Source organism: Molothrus ater, chromosome 13 (assembly GCF_012460135.2).
Source record: "Molothrus ater isolate BHLD 08-10-18 breed brown headed cowbird chromosome 13, BPBGC_Mater_1.1, whole genome shotgun sequence".
Classification (NCBI taxonomy): domain Eukaryota; kingdom Metazoa; phylum Chordata; class Aves; order Passeriformes; family Icteridae; genus Molothrus; species Molothrus ater.
Genome location: NC_050490.2, coordinates 4,548,614 through 4,568,902, shown reverse-complemented (window position 1 = coordinate 4,568,902; position 20,289 = coordinate 4,548,614). Strand labels below are relative to the sequence as shown.

Below are 20,289 nucleotides of genomic sequence, written 5' to 3'. Positions count from 1 at the left end.
GTTAGCAGTAGCACCAAATCAGTGTCCCACAGGAAAAGCTGGTTCTAGGCTCAGAGTTTTGAATCACAATAAGATCAATTTCCTAGTGAATAGTGAACTTTGTGAGCCTTTAGCAATTGAGAAGTTGATTTTAAGTTTATCTTGATGCTATCAGTGGAAGAGCACAAGCTGACAGTTCTCCCCTCTAAATCAAAGGGAGTGCATGGGTGGGTGTTCCTGCATCTTCTTTGAAATTTATTCAGTAGCTTGTGATACTCTGCATTTCCTCATGTGACAAGAATATCAGTCCTCTCTGTTCTTGCAGAGTTTGAAAAAGATGAGTGCTGGGCAGGGATGGTGATGTTAGGTATTCTTGAGAGGGGAAAAAGATAATTTGGACATTTTTACTTTCCATGTGTGGTTTATTTTATTACCAGTAGCTGAATGCAGTTCAATACATATTTATATGAATAAGCAAATAGCTTCATTCTGAAGGAATTCTGCATGCCTGTGTAGATCAAATGCTTTTTAACATTTTCAGAAAGTACTTCTCTTGCATACTTCACTGATCCTTTTTGTATTCCATACAAAATAACTAAGGAATCGATTACTTCTAGTAAAAAAGAGCCCTTGCTTCCTATCTCTTTTCCAGCTCCAGTGGGAAGAACTGTTGCCTTATCTGTTCAGTTTGCAGTGGTCAGACTAGGCAGGCTCCAAACATCTGCTGGCCATGGGTGTGTTCAGACTCAGAGCTGAGGGGAAGGCACACTGTGCTGCAGGGAGAATCCCTGGCCGTGTGTGTGTGTGTGTGTGTGTCCCTGTGACACAGAGCTGAGGGGAAGGCACACTGTGCTGCAGGGGGATCCCTGGCTCTGTGTGTGTGTGTGTGTGTCCCTATGACACAGACTCAGAGCTGAGGGGAAGGCACACTGTGCTGCAGGGAGAATCCCTGGCCATGTGTGTGTGTGTGTGTCCCTGTGATGGAGTTGGAGCTGAGGGGAGGGCACCCTGTGCTGCAGGGGGATCCCTGGCACTGTGTGTGTGTGTGTCCCTGTGACACAGACTCAGAGCTGAGGGGAAGGCACACTGTGCTGCAGGGAGATCCCTGGCCATGTGTGTGTGTGTGTGTGTCCCTATGTCACAGACTCAGAGCTGAGGGGAAGGCACACTGTGCTACAGGGAGAATCCCTGGCTCTGTGTGTGTGTGTGTCCCTGTGACACAGAGCTGAGGGGAAGGCACACTGTGCTGCAGGGAGAATCCCTGGCTCTGTGTGTGTGTGTGTGTCCCTGTGATGGAGTTGGAGCTGAGGGGAAGGCACACTGTGCTGCAGGGGGATCCCTGGCTCTGTGTGTGTGTGTGTGTCCCTGTGATGGAGTTGGAGCTGAGGGGAAGGCACACTGTGCTGCAGGGGGATCCCTGGCTCTGTGTGTGTCCTCCTGTGACACAGACTCAGAGCTGAGGGGAAGGCACACTGTGCTGCAGGGGGATCCCTGGCCATGTGTGTGTGTGTGTGTCCCTGTGACACAGACTCAGAGCTGAGGGGAAGGCACACTGTGCTGCAGGGAGAATCCCTGGCACTGTGTGTGTGTGTGTCCCTGTGACACAGACTCAGAGCTGAGGGGAAGGCACACTGTGCTGCAGGGGGATCCCTGGCACTGTGTGTGTGTGTGTCCCTGTGACACAGAGCTGAGGGGAAGGCACACTGTGCTGCAGGGGGATCCCTGGCCGTGTGTGTGTGTGTGTGTCCCTGTGACACAGACTCAGAGCTGAGGGGAAGGCACACTGTGCTGCAGGGGGATCCCTGGCACTGTATGTGTGTGTGTGTGTCCCTGTGACACAGACTCAGAGCTGAGGGGAAGGCACACTGTGCTGCAGGGGGATCCCTGGCCGTGTGTGTGTGTGTGTGTCCCTGTGACACAGACTCAGAGCTGAGGGGAGGGCACACTCTCACACTCTGCTGCAGGGGAAATCTGCCCCAGCTGACAGGGCTGCACTGGGTGGCCTTGGCTCCAAGTGCTTCACAGGACTGCCTGGGCTGGGCCTGCTTGCTCACAGCTTGGACCCAGTGTCTCAGCATCAGTACTTTGTGGCAAAAAGCTGGCCTGTAATTTGCAGTAAGTGCATTCCATCACCTGCTGAGGGAAGCAGGGTGACCTGGTTAAATGCACCAGACATATATTAAATAATGGCTGTCAGTACTCTGTGTGCTGGAATAAGGTGGTTAAATCTTGCATTTTAGGCTCCTGGTGATCAGGAAAGACTGTGACAGCCAAAAGCAGTACAGCTGTTGTGTCCTCATACCTCTGTGAGATAACTTGCCTCTGAAGTACAAGACAGATGAGAATTCAAGAGTTTTAGTGTGTTTTTAGAGTGGAGTTTATCCTGTGTACATCACCAGGATTAAATGCTGCAACTGTTTGTAAATTTGCATTCAAAACAGCTGGGTTGGTTGCTTCCAAAAGCTGAATTACAAAGCATAACACTGTCCAAGAGAAGAACAATAAATTTCACATCTATGGGCTAATTGTTATATACTTGCTTTTAAGATACACAGTAAAGCCATAAATTCATATAAATTTATTGCATTTTGTCTGGAGGGTTGCCCATGATACTTTCCAGGAGTGACAAAACAGATATTTCTCACAAATATATTTGTGATTCAGTTGGTTCTTAGAATGAAATCTTTGGTTCCAGAGGTTTGTTTTGATTTGTCTAATAACTGGATTTAGTACCAGTCTAGTTAGGTTTCTTTTGATTCTGTACTGCTAATTATGTGAAAACCAGAATTGGTCTAAAGAACTTACTTCTCACTCTGTTTCCTAGCTAGAAACATAATATTTATGGGCCTCACAGAGTTGTAATTGGCAAGATGCATTGAAATCCTCAGCTTCAAGAGATGCCAACAATTTCTTATGAGATTTTTCTCTGTACTTTCTGCCATTCTTCTTGTAGTGTTGTGAATCTTCTGTATTTTCACTGACGTTACGTTCTCTAGAAAACTAGAGGATACTTCTGAAATTTCTAAAGGCCTTTAATTCCAGAATCTGTGAGGCCCAGGATCTGAAGAAAATTAAATTTGATAGCTTGAGGAAGAGTCTTAAGGTTAAAGGCTAATGGCTGAAAGACAATCTCAAAGTTACATTAATCTACGAGTACGATCAGAAACTCAGGGAAGAGTTAAGCTCCAAGTAAGATGGGCTATATGGCTGATGAAAGTTCAAATGTAGTGAGTTTTGTCTGTTCTTCTGACAGCTGGTGACAGACACTGGTGACTAAGACAGATTGCCCTGAACTGACACACACCTCTTACTCAGGGTGTCTCAAGGATTTGTGTTATTCTGCTGCTGTTAAAAGCCTGGGTGAATTTCCAGCTCTGTCCAAATAAAATTTGCTGTTGGATTCAAATGGACGTATGTTCTTCCTTCAAAAGCCATCAATGGGCTGCAAAAATTAGGTCCATGTGTGATAAACTCAAATCTAGTCAGAGATTACCTGCCAGGTCTCTAAATAGACCTAAAAACATTAATTCTGGCATGTTCAAAAGGGTACATATTTTTTTCTACACTATTCTAGAGAGCAGCTAGACTGATCTTTCTTGGCTTGAAAACAAAAAGATGTGGCTGCAGGTTTCTGGTTTGGCTTTTCACTGCACTTCCAGGGGAGTGGGGAAAAAAAGAACTAAAAACAACATCCAAGGGTTGACTCTTGACAGACAAAGCAAACCAAACTGCTTTGAAACTAAATTGGTACTTGATTTGTTTCCAGTAGTAACAGTTTGATTTAATGCAGCTTGACTGGGTTAGTGGCATTCCCAGAAATGCAGTTGTTTTTAGCCAAGGAAATATAAACCCAACTTTGGGGTTCAGATGGGGGGGTGTGGATGTGTTTTTTTGTTTGAGGGGGTTTGTTTGTTTCTTTGTTATGAGAAACAGAATTTGCAACATAAAAAGGTCATGGTTTGTGGGGGGAGTGCCTGTGTTATGAATTTGTCCAAACGATCATTGGACTATATGCTGAGTCCATTTAGTTTCCCAGAGCAGACAAAGTCAGATGTTTTCAGTCCAGTGGAGCTGTTGATGCCAGGCTCCTTCCTATCAGCAAGTGCAGTGGCACATTTCAAATGCAAACTGATCCTGAGCTGCCAGGGCTGAGCCCAGGGCAGCATCCGCAGGCGCCCGAGCCCGCGGTGTCCCTTCCATCCCTGTGCTGAGCTGAGCACAGGACTCATCCATCTCCCTGGAGCCCTGGCTGGCCCAGGTGCTGCTCTCTGTGTGCAGGTTTAACCTCCCATTCCAGCCTAAGTCCCCCAGCTGCAGCTGTGGGCAGAGCAGGGGATGCTCAGGGGCGCAGGGAAGTGCTGGGAGCCCTGTGCCCAGTCCTGCTGGGGAACAGCCTGCTTAGGGCTCTCCCTTTCTCAGGAGGCCCACATGGGAAGGCCAGACAAATCTGTGAAGGGACCTTTTAGCTATGTGGCTGTTCTCTGGCCTTGAGAACCCTGTGGTGTTCTTTTTCCCCAGGGGAAACCCTGTGGGGATTTTTTTCTACCACATGCAGGAACTATAGATAACTGTGAGGATCACCAATTTATTACAGCTAAATACAAGCAGTTTGTAAAATGGAAAGGGAAATGGCATGCTTGGAATTACTCCAGAGAAAGAGATCAAATGAGTAATCTGGCTGAAGGAATGCCTTTTATGTATTGAGGAGCTAAGAGCAAGCTTGCTATTTGAAAAGCCTTTGTGGATGGACAAGTTTTGCACATCTTTGAGATCCATACTGCTCTCAGTATTTGCCTTACTATTAAACTTCCTCAAGCAGAAGGCCCTCAGTGCAGAGAGCACCTTTTCTTTGCCCCATGGCATCTTCTGAACTAGCAGCACTGTGAGTTGCTGCAGTACCTGCCAGACCTGTGCCTTTTCTGGAGAATGTTGGGAGTGCGTGAGCGCCATGAATTCCAGCAGTGCCGGTGTGCACCATGTAGCACAAACTGAATGAGAGCCCAGAGGAGCTGTGGGCAGCTCTTGTGTTGAAAGTCTGTTGATGCTGGAGCAGTTGCAGGTCACAGAACCTGTCTGGAGACCTGCTGCACAATCCCTGCCTCCTCCCCAGCTTCCATGTGAAGAGAGAGAGCACAAGGAAGAAGCCTGAGTGGAGTCTTTTTATAACCTTCCAAAACAGAGCAGCTCCTCCTGTTTCTTTTGGTCTGGAAGTGCCATGTGCTGCACACCTGCAAGCTCCTTGGAAGAGGCTGGGCTTGACTGGGCTCTCCTCAGATCTGTTTTGGATTAATGCTCCTCTAAAGCCTTGGTTCCAGTTACTCTTATTTGTTCTGTACTCCAGATTTGCAGCACTGAAATGTTCAGGATTCAGCCAATGATCTTGTTGCATTTGTGATGAGATTATTATCTGTGCACAAGATAATTTTTCTCTCTTTTGGCCCATCTAGACTTCTCTCTAGAAAGTGAGAGTCCACTTAGGATTAATAAGGGTTTTTAGTTACATAATTACATGCTGGTTTTTTTTCCTTGAAGTGTTCTGCTTAATTTCAGCATAGAGGTTGATTCCACAAGGGAATAGAATTATTACTGCATGAGCAAGTGCAAATCTGCCATTTCCTAATTTGTGAATGCCTGACTTTTTTTTTTTCCCAATCTAAATACCTTTCCTGCAATGGAGGAGTTTTTCCTTCTTTTTTTTTTAATGTGGTGAATTAAAAAACTTTGCTGTCAATCCCTCCATGAAAAAGATGCAAAATTCAAATGTCCCTTCTTCCTTGAAATAAAAAGCTCTTTCTCTTGTGCCTCTTTTCTTTTGGACACTGCATAGGAATGTTAAAGATTAAGGAAGTTATTTGCCTTTTGTTTTCTGTGTGGCATCTCTGCATTCATAATTTTTTGACAAATCTAATACCTTATCGAATTCTTGTCTTACATAAAGCATTTTGGAAGGTCAGTTTAATCAAAAGAATTTTTTTTAATCTCATAGCCTGTGATTTTTCCTGTTGGGGGAAAAAGAAGAACCAATTTTGTTTAACCCAAAGTAAAGCAAGGAAGTGCAGGAACCATGCTGGCAATTTTGTCACTTTTTCCCCTTCAGACGTACAAGTTGCTGGATTCCTGAAGGGAACAGTTTTGGCATATGTGACCAATTCAACTTTCTAAATGCAGATGATTGGAGCCAATTAAAATTCTCAGGACAAAAACAGTTGTGATCCCAGGGGGCCTGGGAATTTCAGTTCTTGGAGAAATGCAGCTTGCAGCAGTGGCAATGAGTGATCACATCAGGTTTGTGGTGATGCTCAGGACGATATCCATGGTGTCAGTCACCAAAAAACCTGGCTTGGCTAATTCCCAAGGGCTCAATGTGTAAATCACTCTTGCAATTTCACTTTGAAAGCATCGGGGGTAATGTCTGTTTAGGTGTGTCCCCTACTCTTCTTAATCTTATTTCAGATTATTCCTTTTCTTCCTGTTTTTCTGATAGCTCCTGACATCTCTGGGATTGCCCAGCTGGCACATGAGTAGCCATCATTGGCATTTAGGCTTCAAAGTGTATCAGGCTTTCAATCTCTAGACTGAGATAAGAATGTAACTTGTTTGCACAAAGGAGGCAAAATTCTGTTTCTTGATGTGGACTAGATTCAGAGTAAAAAGCTCCAGTGAGACACAAAAGGAGAAAAACCCCCAGAGCAGCCCTCTTCCTCCTCTGCACCCCTGCCTGAGTCTCTTCAGTGATTTTATGCTGCATGTTTGCTCCAGTTGGATATTGCCAATGGCCAGGGCTCTGCACATCATCTTGGACTATTTCTGATCTAAAGTCTTTCTGCTTTGTGTGCTTTGTTTCTTTGGCTGTGCACAGTGCCTTGCCCTGCACTCTCACTTTTGCTGGCACAGCTATTTTTGAGCTGTACTATGACCTGTATCAGAGAAGCCATCCTGCTTTTTTTTTTTTCTTTGACGGATGGGTTGTGGGCAGAGGAAGGAGATGGAGCTGGTGAGAGCACAAAACTCCCCCTTGCAGCAACAGCAGTGTCTCCTTGAGTGGGGCCTGTGGCATTTCCTTTGAATGCAAACTCTGAGCCTGTCCAGCTGTCTAAGCTGCTATTGGGGGACTTATTACAAGAACATGTCAGAATTTGGTTTTGTAGCTACTTTGTAAGGGCACAAACTTGGATGCTTCAGTTAGCATCTGAATTTTGTACAGGAGCTTACAGATTCATGATGCTACGCCTCAGAACATGAGCAAGTGCAGCAAACAGCTCTGAATCATGTCTTGACTTCAGCTCAGCTGAATAGGGTACAAGTTAGTGGGGACTTTGGTGCAAAAGGCTTAAATTAAATAATCTTCCTACTCCCCACCCCCAATTGGGCCCACCACATTGTGACACGTGTTTTGTAAGACTGTGCTTGAATCAATGCTAAAAGCCATGGTTTTCATGCACCAGTGGAGTATAGATTTTTATTTTTTTAAAGTTTGCTATTGGAGTTTTGTTTTTTGTTTTAGCTTAGTGTATGTATGCCATGTGCTATGCTTTAGCATATACTTTCCAAACTCTGTTCTATGCTTTTTGTTGTTTCAGCGAGATTTTATCTCCTGTTAGCAAGCTCCTGCCAAGGTGTGGTGACTGACAATAGAAGATCGATGTAAACATTAACAAATGAACTGGGGCAGGATGTGGCTGGGCAAGGCCAGCAGCAGAACCTTTGCTCCAGTGCAGGGCATGACCCAGAGCCTGCACAGCAGGAGCTGGGGGCAGGTGTTTGCCAGGGCCCTGCACAGGAGAGGGAACAGCACAGCCAGCCCAAAAGCACCTGACAGGAGCCTTGGGAGCACTGGCATGGATAGTGAGGGTGCACAGAGCAGAGCTGAAGGGCTTGCAAGGCAAGGACAGCACTTGGAAGCATTTTGAAGATGTTGCCTCAGAAAGAGCTCAGGGGTTGGGCTCCAACTCCCTTCATTGCTTAAGAGGGTGAGGAGCTGTGATCCCACACGTTTGAAGCTGGGCTACCAGTTGCAAACTTACATGGTTCCCATCAGATTGCACTGTCCTCTTGGTACACACGAGGTGTCAGTCATTTAGTGCACTGAATGTTTCTGGTTTTTAGACTGCTTGAAAGCTTGCACTAGAAACTAGAGGGACAATTCTTTCCTTTCTGTCAGAATTCCCTTCTGAACTGTTTCTGTTAAACTCTGGAGACTGCTCCTGCTGCACCATCTCACCTGGAAAACCACGAACAAGCAGAATTGCTGAGCTCTCAGGGGTTGGGCATTGCCCGTGCTCACGTGGCAGCTCAGCAAGTGCTGTGTGCTGCCTACTCTCAATTCTGCAAAGTGGGGAAAAAAGCCAGAAACTCTGGACCTGTTAGTAATTCCATCAGAGGAGACTATGAGAGATGAGGCATTTTTGTCTACTGAACATTGAGTATATTAGGCGGGGAAAGGGCTGCATGGAAAAATTTTCACTCAGGTGATGAATGGAATACCCAAAAGTTGCTCTTTGTTGGCAGGGAAAAGAGCAATGTCATTCCACTTTGCCTACAGGAAAATCCTGTAGGAATGCAAGCAGGAGATAAGTTTAAAAGAATACAATTTCCCTGCTGATCCCTGCTGCCTTTAAGCACAAGTCAGTTGCAAAGAAATTTCTTGTGGAAGTTTCAAGTTGTTTATGTTGCTCTGAAATGTGAATTTTTTAAAGGAAGTTAAAAACAGATGAGGTGAAGTGGACGGTAAAAAAAATGCTTTTGCAGAATACCAGTATATGTTAAGATACTTCTTTCTGTTGCTTGCATAAAGCCTGGAAAGAAGCATGAATCACAGTAATCCATTTAGGAGATAGATACATATACACAACCTATTACATCTCTTTTGTCTTCTTACTGCACTTCCTGCCTTGTCTCCTGAGTTCCCCAGATCAGCTAATCCGTCAGGAATTTCCCCAGCAGTTACTCACGTTTGGCACTCTGAGTTGCAGGAGGGCTCCAGGAGCTCGGTCCCGTCTCTCCCTGTGGCTGTCCCGGCCCGCGGAGCTGCCGGGGGCACGGAGCGATCCCCGGGCTGGAGCTGGACTCTGCTCCCTGCACAGGAGCTGCTCCTTCAGCCCGGCCCTGCCTGCAGCGCTGCCGCTCCGGCAGGAGGGGCTGGCCTGCCCTGGGGCTGCTGCCTCTGCCCCCAGCCGGGTCCCGTGCACAGTAAAGCCATAAATTCATCTGAATTTATTGCATTTTGTCTGGAGGGTTGCCCATAATACTTTTCCAGGAGTGACAAAACAGATACTTCTCACAAATATATTTGTGATTCAGTTGGTTCTTAGAATGAAATCTTTGGTTCCAGAGGTTTGTTTCGATTTGTCTAATAACTGGATTTAGTACCAGTCTAGTTAGGTTTCTTTTGATTCTGTACTGCTAATTATGTGAAAACCAGAATTGGTCTAAAGAACTTACTTCTCACTCTCTTTCCTAGCTAGAAACATAATATTTATGGGCCTCACAGAGTTGTAATTGGCAAGATGCATTGAAATCCTCAGCTTCAAGAGATGCCAACAATTTCTTATGAGATTTTTCTCTGTACTTTCTGCCATTCTTATTGTAGTGTTGTGAATCTTTTGTATTTTCACTGACGTTACGTTCTCTAGAAAACCAGAGGATACTTCTGAAATTTCTAAAGGCCTTTAATTCCAGAATCCGTGAGGCCCAGAAAATTAAATTTGATAGCTTGAGGAAGAGTCTTAAGGTTGAAGGCCAATGGCTGAAAGACAATCTCAAAGTTACATGCCAAGCTGGAAACACAGTTCTGAGCTGGAAAACACTCTTCTGTTTGACTGCAAATGTGCTCCAGCTTTGGGAAAGCAAGAGAAGGGAGGGACAAATATTTCATGTTTGTGTCCTGGTCCATTCCCCAGAATCTTAGGATTAATCTAAAAAATAAGATTTCTTACAACCTAGAGGTACAGTTTGTGTCACTGCTTTCTTTTCTACGTCCCCTTTGGACGTGAGATTGGGGTTACCAGCACTGTGCTGTGTCTCCTGAACAAATGGTGAGGTTCTACTGGGTTAAGAAGCTTCCACGTGTACATTTGCCTGTCTGTCCTCTGAGGCCGGTTTCCATCAGTTTTATTCCCATTTCCTAAATCAGCTGGATCCCCATGTACTTTTTGCTCTCCAGGCCTGCAAATGCAGTTAGAGCAGGATTCTCAGTTTTCTGACTCTCAGAAGACAGGTGCACAGTATCTCATGCCTTGACCATTTTCTCATGCTGAGTGCTTAGAAGAACTAATTTGGGTGAAATTTTTCATTCAGAATTGTTTGGGGTTGTTTTGTGTTGTAAAAATGTCGACTGAAAGTGAGATATTAGGGAGCTAACATTGTGAAACAAGTCTGAGTCTTGTAGTTTTGCTGTGCTGGTAGATGCAAGAGTCTGCATCAGAAAGCTCTGTGTGATTGAAATATTCATAAATTTAGGCAAATGTTTCAGTATTTTGCTGCCTTAGGGGGTATAGTAAATGAAATAATTTAAGGTGTACAAAGACCAGGGAATAGATTCCCATTGATACTTGAATGGATATGAAATCAAGTTTCTTCTGTGTTAGCAAAGCTTTATCTGAAAAACATTTCCTTCTTACTCTGTCTTTAGAAGTATTACAAGATTGTAAATAAATGGAAGGCTTGTGTCTTTTTAAAGTATGTGTAGTCTTTTGTTTTAAAGTTGTCCTCTTCATATGATGTTAAGTTTTTGGCTTACTTATCTACCTGAGGAGGGTGATCACAGTGTAGAACTTTTTTCTTGCATCTTTTCCAGGCACATTATCTGGAAAACGTGAAAATGCATTGGCTACATTTTGCATTTTTGTAAAATTACAAAACATGAAATAAAGCCTTGGAAATGGCTCTACAAAAGATGTAAGTTCAGTTTTACTTTTTTGTATGAAGTGATTGTTAAGCATCTTAATGTAGCTACATTTGTATGGCTCCACTGTAAATACTTGACTAACAATTCAGCCTGTAAGTGACTCTAGGGTAAAGTTTAGTATAAGAGCATTTTTCATGATCATTGGTGTTATTGTAAGTAATTCCAATTTGCCAATATTTATTTCTGTGTAATCAAAATTAGAGTCTGTTTTTATGTTGCTTTAAAAAATTCTGTAGCATCTAATCTTCACAATAGCTTCATAAGGTCTCTCATGATTTTTAAGAGCTTTGGTTTGTTGTGTGGTATTCCTTGTTTTTCCTGCTTCCAAAACCTGTGTATCAGTAGGTTTCATTCTCACAGGCTTGTCCACTTTTTCTCTGGTGGCCATGCATTGCTCCAGGTACAGGACAAGTGGAGATTTTGCCTTTTCCAAATGTGTTACTGGGTTTTGTTGATCAGAATACTATCCTGATAACAGCCCGTCTAGAATGTTTGATGACATGATTTGAGTTTTGGAAGAGACTTCCTAAGATAGCAAAGTGAGTCAGGAACAGTTCCAACTGGAAAATGGAGAGCAAACCCCCAAACTTCATTGACAATATTAATGCTTATGTCTAGAGCATGTAAAAAATTGTCTTCCAATAGAATTTACCCTCCTGAAGCTGTGAGCTTTCTCTGAAAATCCCCTTCCCCCTCTGATCTTGGTTATTTTTTCAACAATTTAGTGGATTGAAACAAGACCTGTGTTCTTATGGAATTATATATGTGTCAGTGTGTAAAAGTAAATGCACTGTAACTTTACAGCTTCCATAATATGGAGGAATTAACCTGGAATAAAAATACTTATAAAAGAATCATGGGGGGGAACGAACCTATTAATCACATTTGCAACATGACAACAGAAGTCAGTTGTAGCCCTTTGGATTTCTTTCAGCTGTGTTTCAGATAACCTTGTTTTGCTTCTCACAGAGACCTAATCTTGCAAAGCTAGAACCTTAATGCAGAGCAGCTGGAAGTAGTTAAACATTGGAAGCACTGCTGATTTGGTTGCATCTTCCAACATGACCAATCCTCAGTAAGTACCATGTGATACAAATGACTTTCAATGAAAGGGAACAGGCTGCTACCTGGAGGACAATGATGTGACATCCTGGAGGTTTTGTGTTTGTCTAAAGATTGTGAGTTAGCAGAAACTACATGGATGATGCTGTAAGCATATCTGATGTGCATTACTAACAGCAGTGGCTGTTATTTTCAGATTTGTTTGGTTTTCTTTTCAATCAGATCAGGCTTTATTTGTTATATAGTCTTGTCTAAGAATACAGAAACTCAGTAGTGTTGGGGGAGGGAAGGTTGCACCAACCCATTTCCTGTTTCTTTTATACTACTGGAAATTGGATCATTGCATGCTCTTTCATGCAAAACTGAGCCAGCTTGGACTCACAAAGGTACATGTCCACAGGATGGCATTAAAGGGGAAAAGCAAAGAAAATTCTTGCTAAAATTAGCTTTTACCTCTGGGTTTCTGATTTCAGAATCAGAAGATTCTTGTTGACAGAAGAATACAGTTCTGTTGGAAATTAAAGAATCTCATTACTTTCCATTATTAGTTAGACATGAATAAAATAAAAGCTTTTAGGTAATTCAGGTAGTACTTCCTTTTACCTTCTTTTTCTGTCACAGTATGACACAGCTGCAGCCTTTCCCTGCCAAATACTCTACACATAACAGCATTTTACTTTCTTGGTAATTCTGGCAGCAGTTAGTTCCTTTTAATTCAAGAATAATGTCTTCCATCTGAATTAGTCTAATGGTAAGACTCAGATCAGTGGAAACTTTCAGCATAGAACTTTAGTTCCTTCACCCACATCCCTAAATGATATCCTTATACAAGATGTACCAGTTAAGTGATCTTCTAAAGTAGCCTCTTATTTTTGGGGAAAAAAAAGGAACTGCCAACCAGGTTGCTTAAATTGCTGGAAGATTTTAATAAGCTTCTTTAAAATAAAATGCAATTTTTGCAGTCAAATAATACAGCGTGCTAAGAACTTTTTAACCATATCCTTGTAGAAAAAGAGTATCTTTACACCTGCTGTAAACCTCTGACAGTACCCTGAGATTTCTTCCAAAGTTACCAGGCTCCCCTAGAAGAAAGCTGGAAAAGTTTGTGCTTGCACATCCTTGGAATAAGCCAAGTCATCCTGTGCATGCACTAATGCTAACAGATAAAATTCCTACAGAAGTAGTATCTTGTTCTAAATGTGGGAGACATACACATTGTCAGACTGTTTTTAGCTGCATGGAGTTCCCATTATTTAGAGTGGGCTGCTGTAAGAATACCTGATCAGATTTAGAAGCTGTACATAAGGTTACTTAAGATAATCTTACGGAGGAGGCCAGAATTCTCCTGAATCACTGTTCCCTTTCAGTACTGTTTTGAAATAACTTGTGACAGAATGATCCTTTTTAGGTGAGTGTAACAAAGCTGCCATCTTTCAAAACTGTTTGAGTCAGTATTCAAATCTGCTGGAAGAGGGGTCTGACTGCACCTAGTAGCTCACAGTTGGTTTGTATATAGTAATTAAAAAGCCTGGCTATTCACTGCTCACCAATGTAACTTGGAAAGCAGTGAGTTTTTAGTTGGCATAGTTAACATGCCTTCTTTCTGTTTTGCATAAATATTTTCCTTTTGGGCTCGTGCATTTTTTCTCTATTTGTTTATACACAGCCATTTCTATTTAGTGCTTCTGAAGCAGATTCAGCAGAGTGAAAGTTGCTCTCCTGTGTGAGGTTTCTGTTGATTACAGTGAGATCTACTGAAGTTTGGAGAGATTTGATCTTCCTCTTTAATGACAACACCTCCTCAATGACGTTGCAGAGGCCTTTTAAGTTGTTGGCTCTTTAGGATTCCATGAAGTTCTTGTCTCTAACTGTCTTTTACTTGCTTGTTCATTTCTATTTCTTTCTGTGTGTATGTGTGTTTATTACATTTCCAGGCCCACAATTGAAGGCAGTGTTTCAGAAGTTGAGATCATTTCCCAACAAGTGGAAGAAGAGACCAAAAGCATTGCTCCTGTGCAGCTTGTTAATTTTGCTTATCGAGATCTACCTTTAGCTGCACTTGATCTGTCCGTGGCTGGGTCCCAGCTTTTGCCAAATTTGGATGAGGAGTACCAAAGAGAAGGGTAAGTACAGAGGGCAGATTTTTGTCATGTACTTTTAGGTTACAGGACTTTCATGGCCTGTTAAACAGCAAACCTTAAGCTGGAGAAGTGCAGCCGGTTGTCCTTAAACTCTATGTAAAATTATTGTCACAGGAGGGAAGAGACCTTTTCTGATATCACTAATTTGGGCTGGTTCAGAGCCGTTTTATCTTTATCTTTTTAAGTGGTTCATAGGTACTGTTTGACCACAGTCAGGAAGCTTTATCTCAGGAAAAAACAGATGAAATACCTGGCCTGTCAGATAAGCAGAATGGTCTGGTGAAAGCTCCTTGAGAAAGGCGTTTGAGGATGCTGAGAGTTGGCTGCTGTGACTCTTGCACATAACTGTACATCTCCTGACTGAGAGATAAAGTCTGGTGCTGCTGATTCCAGGACAGAGAGTGTACTTGCCCCCCAGTAACGTGAATTATGTCATTTACTAATGTGAGAATGTTGTCTTTGGTACTGTACACAGTATATACATACTGCTCCCTTTTTCATAGAAAGGTGGTTCCAGGTTCATTGCAAGAAAAGATCCTAAACAGTTCATAGCATGTGCCCAAACATAGCCCAGTGTCAGATTATGTAGCACTGATGTCCTACAGGACATTAGAAGTCACCCTTATGCCTGGTTCAGGCTTGAAGTGGCTGTAGGTGGACTGCTGTACTAAATTCTTTATGAAAGATTTGGGTCAGCTGGAGAGAATCCAGAGGAAGGCAGTGAGAATGATTAGAGGCTCAGAAAACCTGCTGTGGAGTACTGATTGAAATAACTGTGTTTCACATGACAGAGAGACTTTGAGGGAGCTTCCAAGAGCCTTCAGTGAGGAAGGGAGCAGCCTGGTACTGATCTCCATGATGTGTAGGACAAGAAGTAAAAAGCTTGAATTGCAGCAGAGAGCAGTGAGGGCAGCAAAGGGCTGGTGTGTGTGGGAAGGAGGGGGATAGAGCTACAATTGCTGGGTTGCTGATCAGGAAGGTGCATTTGCCAGGAATGGTAACACTGTGTTTAACATCCCCCGGGACAGAAACGGGCTGGGCACTGGGGCCTGCCCTCCCTGCTTCTGTGCCTGCTGTTCCCCTGGGTGCCACAGTGAGCACAGAGCTACTCCACTGTCACTGAGGTCCAGGGACAGCCCTTCCCAGTGAGCCATGGAGAATGCTCACTGCTCAAGACTTTGAAAGGCTTTATATAAGGCTCCATTTATTAACAGCTCAGTACGTTTCAACCTGTGCTCTGTAATCAGCAGAGACCTGCTTGATCTGAGCTCAGCAGGTATTCTGGGGGGTACTCAGGAAGCAAGATGTGGGGATGGCTCTTGCCTTTAATTGCTTTCCAAATTGGACTTTATGAGACTTCTCCAAAGGGCTGTTACTCCAAACAAGGGGAAATACATTTCAAGTGGGTTATATAAGTACGCTACAACTGTAACATAAAACACCCTGCATAGCAAAAGAGGCACTTGAAAATTAATTTAAGTATGCAGGTGTAATCCTCAGGCTATTTTGGTGCTGAGTCAGTACCAGTTTAGTTCAAATATGCATTTTTATAGATTTTTGTGATCTGAAACTCAATTCTTCACTGTGCCATAGGGCACAGGTCTCTCACTAGAACCATTTGAGAAGCTTTGCAGTCTTAAACATGGAAATAGGCTTGTTATTCTTTTCCTCAGCAGAGATCTCTCCCTTCACTTAGACTTCTTTTGTGGTTTTGTCAGTCTGAATGGAAATAAGCAGGTGCCCTCCACACCTCCCAGCTGTAGAGCACATTCTCTGAATAAAGTTCAGAGCTTAAGTTTGGACATACCAATGCATTTTGGCTAAACGTGTTTCAGCTGCCTTGTGGGAATGGTGGCTTCTTCCTTTCAGAAGCATCCATGACAACTGATGCCCTGAGAAATTCAGGAGCAGAGCTGGGCTTCATAAGCCCAGCAGCAAAGTGAAATACTAACCCTGTGCCACCTCCTGGCTTGGTTGGGAATATTGTCTGGTTTTATGGATGTGGTGTCATTTCTTAACCATGGCCTTGTTCATTGTGAATGGCTCCAATCCCAGTGAGGAGGAGGTGGGGCAGGTCAGATCAGTTTGATCCAGCCACATCTGCCTTAGGTGCAAAGAGGGGGATGTGGGGAGGGCAGCACAAAAGGTGGCAGAAAATGGCAAAAATCCCTGTAGTTTCTGCCAGCATCCATCTTGGTAACTGGGGCTCTGTTACCCCAGTGCTGCTGTGCAGAGTGCAGGTGGAGATACTCTGGGTGTTCACCAGTAAGTCTTCATTTCCTCTCTCAGAAGAGACTTCAGGCTAGGCATGAAGGAGAGGGCAGGAAGGAGTCTCCTGATTTAATGGTGATGCTCTGTGCACCCCAAGGAACACACAAGGTTTTCCTCAACCTTTTCTTCTTTAAGGCTACAAGGTGTTCAGGGTCCAAGCACAAATTTGACCTGGTTGCTCCCTGCGGGAGCTTTTTGTTTCATCTGAGGGAATATTTCTCTTAATAAAGCTGATATTAATAGGTGATCAGGAATAGGTGGGTCATGACCCTCATTGTGTGCCTGGAAACTCTCATTAGCATGGCATCACACTAGCTACCCCTCCAACAAGAAAAGAAAGAAATGAGAAGGAAAAGGAAAAAGAAAGAAAGTTATGGTCTGTCTGTAACTTGTTAGACAGACTGTGTCTAAGCTGCCATTCCTGTGGCTTTAATACTGGAATAAAGCCTTACTTTGTGCAGTTTGAGAGGTCTTTGCCTTTTCATATCAAATTCTCAGGGCAGTCAGTTCCTGTCTGTTGCTGTTGTTGAAGGCATTTTGTGGACATTTAGATGACAATGCTGATCCCTGTGCTAAGCAAGGAAGGAAGGACTGCAGGTTAGAGGCAAGTCATGCCTGTCCCTGATGTACACCTGTAGGTAGTGAAAGGGTAATCAGGCAAGAAAAACCTTTCTGCTCTACCTGAAACTCTCAAACAAAATACAAAGTGTGTTGTCCTGAATTTACTGGAGAAACTGTGGTTGAATTGAACCCAGTTTGCATGAAAAGAATATGCCAGCATTTCTTTAAGGAGTCTAATCACCCAGAAAGGTGAGATGATTTTTAAATATTAAGATTGCTTTAAATGCCACTCTTAGGGTTTTTTTTTTTTCCAATCAAGTATTCTGTTTTTCAAAAAATAGTTTCTCTCTTCTGCTTTTTTTGCATCAAGTCCAATAAAAGTGATGGAGAATAGCAGAAAAATTGACAAAATGCAGAAAGTAATACATGGAGAAGGAAAAGCTCTCCTTCCTTTATTTTATATAAGTTCCAGTTAATAGGTATCAATCACAATAAATGATAAAAAATTGACAGATAGTTGCACTACAGAGTGTATTTTATTGTGTGAATATGCAGATAGACAATCAGCCTCTCTCTTGATGAAGATCTGTGTTTATTGGAGTTGAGAAACAAGGGGGAGAGGATGTACACCAACTTTTTAATTATTTGTTGTATTTGTTTTAAATTGCAGCTCTTGAGTTTTAATGTTAAACATTTGAAACATGAAAGTGTTTTCAAATCCTGTGTTTTACATCAAAACTGTAAAGTTTGTGAGTTCACAGTTAATGCAACTCATTTGACATTAGCTGTAAATAGGCTGTTGTAATTTAATAATTTATGATCATCTGTTCATAGCCTTAGATTTGTATGGTCACAGCTAGAAAGTGCATTAAACAGTGGGAATATCAAAGAAAACCATAAGGGGAGAGAGAGAAAGGAAGGGAAACCAAAACTGAACAGGAGTTTACAGAGATGCAGGAGTTAACACAGAGAAGAGTGGGGAGCTCTCATTTTAACTGGTTACAAGATTCTGCTGGTAAATGTATTCACCCATCCTGGGGGGAAAAAAGTCTGTTCCTTCAGTCTGTCTTCTGTAATTGTACCAAGTAGGTGCTGTTATTTTGCTTTTCAGATTAATCTTTCAGATGTTACTTTGATTTTTTTGAGGTATTTTACTTGTGCTTTCTACAAAACTTAAAGATGCTTTATCTAAAAGATCAAGTTATCACATTTCTCTTGTTTTCCACTTTTCTTGTCTTTATCTGGAGGTGTAATTAAAAACAGTCCATTTTCTGAAAAGTTTTCTGCACCTCTGCAGATCTTGAATCTGGAATAATTGTGAATAATGAGGTCCAAGCCCAAGATAAATGCAAGGGTTTTGGAGGGCACAACTATTTCATGTAGCAAGTAAGCTCCTACTTACAAAAGCGAGTTGTAATTTAGTTTTAGCTGCCAGTCATAGTCTGAATCCAGAAAGATAGTGCAAAATCCTACCATGAGGATGCAGTGAATGAGACTGTGTGCTGATCTGTTCTTTGTGCAGCACTTTATCACTGCTGCTCTCGGTGCTGTGGTCCAAAACAGACCTGCACTGCAGCAGAAAAGGAGCAGTCAGCTCAACAGAACCTCTGAGGTGCCCAGCTCTTCAGTAGAGAAAACATGAAATTTTGGGCTATGTTAGAGGTGTTCAGTGATTTAGAAATTTCTGTTTCTGTACAGCCTTTCAAGTGTTTCTCTTGGTAAATTTTGTTTTCCAGAGTAGCTCATTACTGTGTTTATCCCAGTGCCTCAGTGCTTTGAGTGTGTCCCTCCATGTCTTTTATCAATTGGTAGAGAGAGCAGTACTGTAAGTAAGACAAAGAATTAATTTTCTAGCTCAGTGATTTTAGGAGTTTTTTGGTTTGGAGATTTTTCTGTATTTTTCCAACAGAACTTGCTTTTCCCAGACAGTTTTTGAGGATAGAAATGTAGCATTTGTAGCCCACAAATCATTGTTTGCAAAGCTCTTTATTGGAGACTGGAAATGACGTGAGTCTAATTTGTCTGGCTTGACAGTGGAATTAATTGTCTAAATTGGGGAAGATATGACTTAGGGCAAATATTGAAATATGGATAAGCCATAGGACAAAGAGGAAATGTGGAAAAGAGGACTATTTGTCTGGAAGGCAGGTCTGTAAAATAAAACCAGCTAAATGCTGAGCAGCAGTGTAAAAGCAAATCAGATCTTAGGATTGCTTAGGAAAAGAGCAGAGAATAAGAGGCTGTTGTTGTGCCTCTCTATATATCCAAGCTTTTTGCATGTCTTGAACATGAGTGCAGTTCTGATCTGTCAGAAAGAATATGGTAGCTATAAAAGAACTGGAAAAGAATCAAAGAAAAGCAGTGATCAAAGATGTGATACGTCTTCCATTGGAGATTAATGTAAACTAGGACTCTGCAGGCTTGGTAAGAGAAGGCTGATTGAGATTTGATTGATAATACAAAGTCTGTGACACATAGAGGTTAAAATAGGTTTGACACCCACACACCCCCCTCCCAGTACAGTCTCTAAGGTACATTAATAGATTAAAGCCCAGTTCCAAAGAAACAAGAAGAGTTTGCTCTTGGCACAGAGGGCAGTAGATGCCTGAAGCTACTTTCTGAAGGATGTGTGGCTGAGAGCAGCTTATCCCCACAAGGGGAGATTGAACAAGTTTGTGGAAGAGAAAGTCACTGAAGTTCACTAAATACAGCCTGAGAAAACACATCTGTCTCAGGAAGTGACGAAATGGAAAAGAGTTGGATTCTGTGAGAATGTTAAGGGGAAGGATTTATATGTTTGCTGTGTTCTGAGACATCTGCTCGTGACCACTGTTGGAGACAGGGTGCCAAGCCTTGGTTCAGTATATTCTAGTATGGCTGTTCCCATGTTTCTTAAAGGAAGTTTTTGAGGCTGATGTCTTATTTGATGTTATATTTATATATATGCACTAAAGATTTTAGCATAAAAAGGCAAAATCTAACAAGCAATTTTCTAGTGAGAGGAGTAAAAGGCCAGATAATCACTGGATGTCAGTGAGCAAATGGTGTGATACACCTATAAAGAAAGCACAAATGATCCTAGAAAGCTTCAAGTACTTCAAATAGAGCTGGGAAGCATTCATGTAATTAATTAATTAAGCCTATTGTAAAATATTATCTCCTGCTCCAGTTGTCTGTATTCACATGCAGAAGAGGCTGCTAGGATAGTCACAGAGGCTGAGTGTTCCACAAAAAGCATGGGCTTTAATTGAATTACACACGTGGCTGCCATTACTGTGTGCAGTGCCTCGTGGACAGGCTGCCAGCTGGGGAAAAGACCTCCTCAAGCAAAGAATAATATTGGCACAAGAATGAGTGTGTATCAACTGG

General features: G+C 42.6%; 1 protein-coding gene across 2 annotated transcripts in view; it reads left to right on the top strand.

Annotated features, from left to right (window-relative positions):
- The window catches only part of TMEM266 (transmembrane protein 266), an 84,346-nt gene that overhangs the window by 16,610 nt on the left and 47,447 nt on the right, over positions 1 to 20,289 (top strand). For both annotated transcript variants that reach the window (XM_036389375.2, XM_054516222.1), the window contains exons 2-4: positions 10,775 to 10,875; positions 11,855 to 11,960; positions 13,882 to 14,070. In XM_036389375.2, coding sequence (XP_036245268.1) covers positions 11,947 to 11,960; positions 13,882 to 14,070 — 203 coding nt within the window. In that variant the 5' untranslated portion in view covers positions 10,775 to 10,875; positions 11,855 to 11,946. The remainder of the gene's footprint in view (positions 1 to 10,774; positions 10,876 to 11,854; positions 11,961 to 13,881; positions 14,071 to 20,289) is intronic.